General features: G+C 45.3%; 1 protein-coding gene across 1 annotated transcript in view; it reads left to right on the top strand.

Annotated features, from left to right (window-relative positions):
* The window catches only part of Smarcal1 (SWI/SNF related, matrix associated, actin dependent regulator of chromatin, subfamily a like 1), a 45364-nt gene that overhangs the window by 3754 nt on the left and 31729 nt on the right, over window positions 1-9881 (top strand). The window contains exons 5-7 of the mRNA XM_013351690.2: window positions 3088-3300; window positions 3836-3886; window positions 8866-9052. Of these exons, the coding sequence (XP_013207144.1) occupies window positions 3088-3300; window positions 3836-3886; window positions 8866-9052 (451 nt within the window). The remainder of the gene's footprint in view (window positions 1-3087; window positions 3301-3835; window positions 3887-8865; window positions 9053-9881) is intronic.

The following is a 9881-nucleotide window of genomic DNA, read 5'->3' as shown; positions in this document are numbered from 1 at the left end:
TCAGCCCACAGCTGCATCTGATGGTTCTGTGCACTGGGCTCTTCTCAGCCCGCAGCTGCATCTGATGGTTCTGTGCACTGGGCTCTTCTCAGCCCGCAGCTGCACCTGATGATTCTGTGCACTGGGCTCTTCTCAGCCCGGAGCTGCATGGTGTCTCTTATCTCTCCTGCCACCCACTTTACAAACAGGGAAATGATGTCTCTAGTGAGCAACTAATGCAGGGACACACAGCTAATTAGTTATGCAACTATAATTCAAACTGGAGTGCCTGTTCCCCTTGGGCTGTGCCAGCTCCAGCAGTGACAGGCAGTTGTGTCAGGCCTTGCTCCTAAGGAGATTGTTTAACCTCTGACACTGGTTAGCGAACCCCAAAATTCAGGAGCTCAGGCAGGTCCATCCTGTGGTGTCCAGTCACCGCCAGCCCTGGGTGTCCCTCTGTCTTCTGTGTATGTCTTATATCAATATTTCTGTCCTCTTGTGGAATATTTAACCGGGCAAAGATGTGTTCCATTTGGTTATGTTGCAGAGTATTACTGTAGCTATGTGTCGGAGTGTTACATTTGTTTCTGCAGCCCTTGTTAATGGTGTAAAGGTGTGCTACATTTATTTGTGCTGCAGTTGTTTAACTATGTAAAGATGTGTTGCTTTTCGCCTTGCCTGCCTGAGGGACTTGAACTGCCAGTCGCTGGGCAGCCAGGTGGGGCTGGCAGGCAGAGAGAAAAATAGAAGGGACAGATAGAAGGAGGGAGGAAGAGAGGGAGACGCCCAGGGTCAGAAGCCAGGCAGCCACCAGTCAGCCAGACATGGAGGAAGCAGGGAAGTAAAATACACAGGATGAAAGAAAGGTAAAAAAGCACCGAGATAAACCGCAGATAAAGATAAATAGATTAAAGCGAGAGCTAAGATGATTCTGAGCATTCATAACTGGTGATGGGGAGCTGGTTGGTGACCCAAAAGAAAGCCCGGTACATGTCCCCCTGTCCTGCTGCCTCTTTCAAAGAAATTCCTGTGTCTCTTGTTTCCCATTCTCCCGTGGTTCTCAGCAGCCGTGTCCACACCCACTCCTCTCTGCCCTTCAGGAGCTGAGGATCAATGCTCAGATTTCTTCTCTGAGGATCTGGTATATGAAGAGAATTCTTTGGGTTCACCAGGACATTTTCTGGGTAGTGAAGGGCCAATTTCTGTGGAATTTTCTCTTCTTTCCTTGGTCTCTTCTTTGTAAAACATGACTAGGTAATGTCCTGCTCTTTGCTAGGGCTGCTGTGGACTGGACCTTCACAGAAACGTGTTTGCTCGGTTCTGAGGAAAGGAGTCTGAGGTAAAGGTATAGGCAGGCTTGCTCATCCTTCCTGACTTTCTCCTTGACTTTTTGTTTGGTATGATTACTTTTAATACTGCTCCACCTATTTTTTTTTTAAGAGTATTAGGCACAAAAGTCTCCTTGTGGCTTTTTAGATGAAGTTGACTGGAGTGTGTGAACCCTCTGGATACCCTGAAGTCCCCTGCAGTGGGTTTGGATTTGTAAATTGTATTTCTGTTTTTAAGTTTCACATAGGCTTATCACTTTAGTGTCTTTTTATACTTTTTATTTCATATTATATGTGTGTGTATTTGTTTTTTCAAGACATTGTTTCTCTGTGTAGCCCTTGTTGGCCTGGAACTCACTCTGCAGACCAGGCTGGCCTCGAAGTCCTAGAGATTCACCTGTTTCGGCCTCCCGGGTCCTGGGATTCAAGGTGTGCACCAACACCCCAAGCTTTTGTTTCCTTTTTTAAGTACTGAGGATTAAACTCAAAGCCGTGAGCACATCCTTGGCCCAGTTATTCTTCTTACACTTACCGATCTAAATGTGCCTATGGATACTTCATCCTGTCATCCTGTGCCCCCCCCCCCTTTTCTTTTCCTATAGTGTTGGGGATGGAATCCAGGACCTCAGCTGAGCTAGGTCAGCACTTCAGTATTGAACTGTATCCCGGATACTCACCATTCTGGACTCACCCACCACTGACACTCGGGTTCTGTATATCTCCCACTTTTTCTGTCATTAAGTGAAACAGTGTTACATTTGTGGATCATCTGTACCCCGCCTTTCTCATAAACGTTTTTATTTTAATGAAAGCTAGCAGTTCTGGGTAATGACTATATGGCTGTCATCATTATAATGGACCATTGTGAGCCTCAAAATATGTTGTACTATTGAACATAGTAAATTTTTTACTTTGTCTTTTCCAAAACTTCATACTGACGGGAAAAAAATGATTGATTACATAATGTTTTGTTGTATGAATATGACAGAGTTATCTAAGTCATTTTCTTGCTGTTTAATTTGCTTCCTGTTTCCTGGTTTTGCATCTGTAAGGAAGCCTTGTGTGCACAAGTTTATGTTTATATTTTCAGTTCCCGGAAGTAGAATCTCTTAAAACTCATGCCTATTTCACTAATTTTCCCAAAAGTTTTTTCTCAAGTAGTAATATAAATGTCTTTCTGTGCGTGTTTTTTGTTTGTTTTATCTTGCAATGGCTTTCCCTTCCTTTGGTTGTTGGTAAAGTTGAACATTTCTGTTCTCGAGCCACTCTCCCTTCTGTTTCTAGTGCGCTGCTTCTCCATGCTTTCCTTTTGTCCTCTTCCTACTTCTTAAGTTTTCTGCAAATGTCTTGTCTTAGCTAATTTGCCTTTTAAGTCAGTGTCGGTTTTTTCTTTCTTTCTTTTCTTCTTTCTTTCTTTCTTTTGAGACCACAAAGCACATCAGCGATATGTAGTAAACTAATGTGGAAAGTCGTGTGTCTGTGGCCTGTCAGTCCTGTTTCCCATCTTGTTCTCTAAGCAGTTGGTAGAGTCGTTCTGCCTAGGGTGCCAGGGCGCTCTGTGGTGTGTCAGCCCCAGCAGATTCTCCAGCCTACAGAGATTACTGACAGCATCCACCATCATCACAAGCTACACCCGTTTTTAATTCAGGATTTTAAGAAACAGAATTGCCTGCCCTGCCCTATCCTGCCCTCTGTCTTGCCCTTCTGAGTGTCCTGGGTAGGGTGACAGTCATCCAGTGTCATCCTCCTAATCACTTTGGTTCTTTCCTACTCTTCACAGTGAAAGCGGCCGAGCGACTCTCCACGGTTTCCCTCCAGCCGTTGGAAGGGGTTGATGACAGTGGCAGGGGACAGACCAGCCTTCCCTCAGCTCCGTCCCTTGCCTTTGTCTCAGGGAAGTGCATACTCGTCTCCCGCACCCGCTTTGAGGTTGACATTGGCTATTCAGAGGAACTGATTGCACTGTTTAAACAGATGGATTCCAGGAATTACGGCAAGTGATTGACCTCTGCGAGATCCGCAGATCTGTCTTTGACTGTTCACACTGACCTTCCTGATAGAGAGATAACTGTTTCTGCAGGGCAGTGACCCCTCAGTTGTCACAGAGAGTGAACTCGTAATGGCACCCACTTTATCTCTAAGTTTCCCAAAGAGAACATCCTACTGTTTTCTTAATTGCCTGGTCAGTGTTGTCTTGACCAATGTAAAATGCATTGCTGCTTTGACTTTAAACCCATTTGTTTCTATTTTAGCCTTAGCAGAACAGAAAAACAGCAGCTGCCCTACAAAGAAATGCCTTCCTGTACCCTAAGACAGTGGTGTCAAATTTAGGCGTGCATGGAAACACGCCTAATAGGAGTTAGCGCTTTAGCTATGGATGGGGGTGGATGTGTTTCTAATAAGTTCCCTGGTGGTGGCTATGGTACCCACCTCAGGACTACCACGTCCATCATGAGAGCTTGCTGGAAGTTCATGAAGTTGGAAAGTGAACAAGTGAACATGTGCATCTTTCTCTCTTCTCATTGCAGATGTCAAGACCAGGAAGTGGAGCTTTCTCCTGGAGGAGCACAATAAACTCAGTAAGAAAAGCCACCTCTCTGTTTTTCATCACGGTCTTAACCTTTAGTAGAAGCCTTAGCTTTAAGTCACTCAGAAGGGAGGTTTCTCCTCCCTGCTGCCATAGCAGTGGTACCTTCATAAACTTGAGGGCAGAGTAGCTGGCGAAAGACGTACTTGGCTTGCTCTCTTCAAGCCTGCCAGTCCCAGCAGCTTTGTGAAAACCATTCGGACGCAGGGCTCTTGATCCATAAGGGCAAGGCGGTACGGTTGAAATTCCCAGGGCCTGGAAGCTGTCCTGCCATCATAGACAGCTGAAGGGAAGGATACAGACTTGGGAACTCAGGGGAGTGCTGGGATGGAAGTGACTTTAGACAGCCTCAGTTTACCTCCAGAACTGGATGGCCAGAAGGTAGGAGAGTGTTGTGGATTGTGGCTGCATTTGGGCTTGCATCTGTCAGATGTGGAAGTCTGGACCTGATGTGAAGAATTTGAACAGGACTTAGAGACTGACCAAGAGCGGGGATGAGTGCGCAGCTACCGTGACCACAAAAGGGAGCTGCCTGGTTCCCTCGTCATTGGATTCTTCTTGTCTTCTTCTCGGACCTAAACCCTAATGTGCCAGGGAAAGGTGGTTGTGGCCATAGCCTGTTCTGGAACACTAGTGTCTAACTTAACGCAGTAGTGAGTTTTCACAGTTGTTTCCCCCTTCCTGGTGCCCTGTGGACTTACTGGACCTCCCAGAGGATGGGAGAGAGGATGGGAGGAGCTGTGTGTGGGTACCAGTCATAGCAGTGAGCTGGCCAGCCTCGGGATTGTGGAGCCATTAGCTACCTGTTCATCAGGCGAGGGCTTTGAGGAAGAGGGTGGAGCTGGGTTGCTTTCTGTGTTCCACATGTCCTGACTTACTGTGTACCATCAGGTATCAGGTGGATGGCTCACTGTTCTGTGTCCCACTTGCCCTCTTAGTAAGAAAGGACATCTCTTGGCTGGAGATCATAGAGGATTTGCCTTGCATACCTAAGGCCTGTGTGGTAGGCACGTGCCTATTATCCCAATACTCAGGAGGTGGAAGCAGGGGAAGCAGAAGTTCAAGGTCATCCTTGGCTACCTAGCAAGTTGAGGCTAGCCTGGGCTACATGAGACCCTATCTGAAAAAAAAAATTTCTTGCTTTTTAAAATTCATATCTGTCTCACTGGCAGACAAATGCAAAGGAATAAATAAATACAAAAGAAAAACGCTTTGTTCCTTGAGGAAGGCCTTGCTGTAAACAGCTGGGTCAAGTTGAATAGGAGGTGGTATTTTAGTATCCATAAAATCTGGTTGACGCAGTAAAATGGCCAGTGTGGATCTGAAGTTCTCTGGCAGCTGTTCGGAGCTTTTGACTCAAAGGAAACTGTTGGCTTAACCTGAATTTTTGATGAGAGACAGGAATTAGTTCTTTCCTGTCGCCTCATTGTCTTCCTTGACCAAGAAAGACAAATATGTGAGCAATAAAATTCTCTGCCTTTTATGGGCCCACAGCGCAGGGTTCGTGGCATTCACAGGTGATGCAGAGCTGGGAAACTGTCAGCCTTCCATAGTGCCTCCTAAGATTTTGTAGACTACCTTAGAATATCTAGTAGACTCAGTCAGTTCTTCTTACAGAAGATGCACATAATGGCACCTCTCGAATTTGTATTAGACATTAGTAATTGTCTAGGCCCTGAGTTGGCAGTTTTTACATCCTCTTTCCTGGTTACATTTGGGAGTCACTGTAAATCAGGGGTGGCAGAAACAAGATTTAAACTCCTACTGCATTCGTAACCTGACCCAATAGGCAATCGTGACGCCAGCTCTGAGCACTGAGGCCAGAGTGGGCACTCTGAAAAGAGCCTGGTTCTCACCTGGCTCGGTTTCCATTGGTGCTGCAGACCTGGGGAACTTGAACCGTTCTTCTCACCTGGAGATCCCCTTCCTCATGTGTGAAGTCGGATTGTTGATGCCAGCCTAGTAGAACACGTGCTTGAGATGCTAATTAAGAAATGGCAGTGAGACCTGAGTGTGTCATCAAGGACACGGCGAGAGTCATTTCCCCTAGGACAGTGACTCCGAGGTTTCTCTTCTTTCCAAGTGACTGGACGCCTTCTGCCCGCAGTGAAATTGGCATGAGGCCTTCTGTTTTCCCTGGCTGTCACAGTCCAGAAGGGTTCTCCATGATCTTGTCTTGTCAGCTGCTGTTTGGAAACACTAGCATCTCAGCTGTGTGGCTAGCGCATCCTGCCAAAGAGCTTTTTGTAGAAGTGACTTCTGTATGACTCATGAAGCCAGACAGCACATGCCTGTCATTCACCAGCACCGAGAAGGGACAATAGGCAGCGCCGACAAGGAAGGATGCCGTTCTCCGAAGTGCCCCGTGAGCTGAACTAGCAATACGGGGCTTTGGAAACAGAGCTGTGGGAGACAGTGGCGTAGGGTTCTTCCCCTCCGAATGGTTGAAAAGCATGGGGTGCTTACAGAGGCCTTTGCTGCCAGCAGCTCTGCAGCTCCTGGTTGGCTTTCACAGGTGTTTGGGTTCTAAAGAATGCTGGAATTATGGTGAATACAGCTTCTGCCAAGTACATTGAGTGCTCAATCTCCTGAAGTTTGTATAAATTAGCATATTCAGATTTAATTTAAGAGATAAAAAGATTTCTACATCAGTATAGAACAGCCTACTTTATTTTTTAGCATTCATTTTTTATTGATTTTTTTATTGAGCTCTACATTTTTTTCTCTGCTCTCCTCCCTGACTCTCCCCTCCCCTTTACCCCTCTCCCAAGGTCCACATGCTCCCAATTTACTCAGGAGATCTTGTCTTTTTCTACTTCCCATTTAGATTAGGTCCATGTATGTCTCTCTTAGAGTCCTCATTGTTGTCTAGGTTTTCTGGGATTGTGATTTGTAGGCTGGTTTTCTTTGCTTTATGTTTAAAAACCACTCATGAGTGAGTACATATGATAATTGTCTTTCTGGATCTGGGTTACCTCACTCAAAATGATGTTTTCTAGCTTCATCCATTTGCCTGCAAAATTCAAGATGTTGTAAATTTTTTATGCTATGTAGTACTCCATTGTGCAAATGTACCACATTTTCCTTATCCATTCTTCAGTCGAGGGCATTTAGGTTGTTTCCAGGTTCTGGGAACAGCCTACTTTATATTAAAACCATCAGCCTTACCTAATTTCTCTTGTTAATTCTGTTTATGGAAACTTTCCAGAAATAGCTGGTGTGTGTGTGCATGTGCACATGCTGTATCGTGTGTGGAAATCATAAAAGTAGCTGGTCCAGGAACTCCTGGGGAACCTCCTGTGTTCACCTATCATCTCCCTGGAGGAACCTGGGATTGCAGACTCATGTTCTGGATCTGGCTTTTACGTGGGTTCTGTGGTGTAGGGTTTTATGTGGATGTCGTTGTCCATGTTGGGTGCCATTCTGTACCATGAGGACCCGCTTGTTGGGGTTTCTGTCCTGCCCGGTTCCCACAGTTGTTAGGTCCCAAAGAATCACACAGAAGGTCTACATAAGTTATAAAACTGATTGGCAGAATAACTCAGACTTTGTATTAGCTCTTATAACTTATATTAACCCATTATTCTTATCTATGTTAGCCACATGGCTCAGCACCTTTTTTAGTGGGACAGGTCACATCCTGCTTCTTTGGTGTCTGGACAGGACTGGGAGAAGAGCTTCCTTCTTTCCAGAATACTCCTGTTCTCATTGTCCCACCTCTACTTCCTGTCTGGTTTTTCTGCCTATACGTCCTTCCTGGCTACCAGCCAATCAGCATTTATTTAAAACATGATTGACAGACTACAGACAATTCTCCCACACTAGTTCTTGGTATCCAAACTCTGGTTCTCACGTTTGCAAGTTCTTTTACTAACTGAGCCTCCTCCTTCTTCTCTCCTCCACCACACACATTCCCAGTGACAGATGCTATAGCTGCTTCACTATAGAGATGACAATATAAAGCCTTAAGAGGAGATAGTTATTTTCATGTGAAACAAGTCCATGTTTTTCACAGTTTGTGGCCTGTGTGTGGACTCTGCTTTTTGATAGTTTGTTAATAGTACTACTGTCTACCAGTCTAATTGGGAACCCCTAATGACTTCTCTCTGAAGAGCACAGTGTTTCTTCTGCCTGTTGACAGAAGGCAACTTAGGAGCTCTCTTCCTCCAAATGCTGAAGTCATCAGAACAAAAACAAGACTAGAACCATTCTATGGAGGACTTGCTTTTTTAGGATCTTTCTGGCATGATTTTGAATGGCTATTATATATATTATATATTATTGATTATATATATTATATATTAATAGATATGAGCCTTTATGTATTTAAATGGACCTATAAAGAAAGAAAATTAAAGAACAGCCTGGGCTACAAGAGCTAGTTCCAGGACAGGCTCCAAAGCCACAGAGAAACCCTGTCTCGAAAAACCAAAAAAAAAAAAGAAAGAAAGAAAGAAAGAAAGAAAGAAAGAAAGAAAGAAAATTAATTAGGTTGAAAAAAACCCACAGCCGGGTGGTGGTGGCACACGCCTTTAATCCCAGCACTCGGGAGGCAGAGGCAGGTGGATCTCTGTGAGTTCGAGACCAGCCTGGTCTACAGAGCTAGTTCCAGGACAGGCTCCAAAACCACAGAGAAACCCTGTCTCGAAAAACCAAAAAAAAGAAAGAAAAAAAAAGAAAAAAACCCACAAACATCAGACGGTTCTTTTTATTATTGTGTAGTCAGCCAAACCGCTTTTGCATTACTGCATACCCTCTCATCTGTAGGTACCAAGGACTAGAGAAAGAGGACACTGGCTGTTGTCTGGTCCAGTGCTCAGCTAGCAGCATGGTCTGCAGTGAGCCCTCTTGAGAAAACAACATGTAGCAGAAGGCCTCTTGCTGAATTCTGTGTGCCAAAGCCCTTTCTCTTTTTCCAGGTCTTTCAGACTTGGGCATTCTGGCTCACATACCTCTGCTTTATCTTTCCAGTTACAAAGTCACGTGATCTCCAGCAAGTTAAGCTGGAGCCTCTACCCAAGACAGTGACCCTGGCATTTGCGTCTCAGCTGGAGAAGACGTCTCTCAAAGCCAAAGCAGATATACCTGAAGCTGACCTTTCTGGAGTGGATGCCAAGCTTGTGTCTAATCTCATGCCCTTTCAGAGAGAGGGCGTTAGGTAGATTCCTGGTCTTCCTCTTGTTCTCTTGCTTGAATTCCATCACTTAGCACAGGTGGGGTTCAAATGCTTCTTTTATGAATACATACACGTATTCATTGCATCCATGTCTGGAAGCATCTAGATTAAATATTCAACATTAAGTATTAAACAGCCAGGTGTGTTATTACCAAAGCTTATTGTTACCATTGATTCCCAGTTCCATGAGTCAACCAGGGCTTTGGATTGCAGGTGTAGAGAAACCTGGTTCTCACCAGCGGAAGGCAAGAGATTTCTCCCCAGAATTCTCTGCTCCAGCTTGCTCCCTGCTCAGCCAGGTGTTCTTTTCAGGCTCTTGTGGCTGGTGTTCCACAGTTGGGCAGCACAGACTAGTGCTGTTTCTGTGCTGCAGAGAGGGAGGAAGGCTGCTTCCTATGGCAGCTGAGAAGATGAGGAAGTTTCCAGATAGGATACCTACTGGCCCGTGTGCTGCTGGGCTTTGGTATGCTGGTCCCCAGAGAGCTGCTCGGTTTTTGCATCTTGGGAATCTTACCAGAAGGCTAGGGGCAGCTGAAGAGTCTTATAGTGCCCACAGGTTACTGTGTAAGAAGGAAAGAAGAGACCTGTTCCGAAGCTCACTACTTGGTTTCTGAGCCAGCAATCAGTTTTTACACATAAGATGAAAGAGGACTGGAGTTTGGAGCAGGGGACCAGATGTCTGATGCGCAGAATCTTTGTAGTTTCTCAGTGATTCATCCTCAACACGAGCAAGTCATTTCACTGTTTCTGCTCTCATTACTTCCTCCCCTTTACTGTGGGATGATGGTTGTAGCAGAACCAGTTCCTCGGT

Source organism: Microtus ochrogaster, linkage group LG4 (assembly GCF_000317375.1).
Source record: "Microtus ochrogaster isolate Prairie Vole_2 linkage group LG4, MicOch1.0, whole genome shotgun sequence".
NCBI lineage: Eukaryota > Metazoa > Chordata > Mammalia > Rodentia > Cricetidae > Microtus > Microtus ochrogaster.
This window is presented reverse-complemented; position numbering and strand designations above follow the sequence as displayed.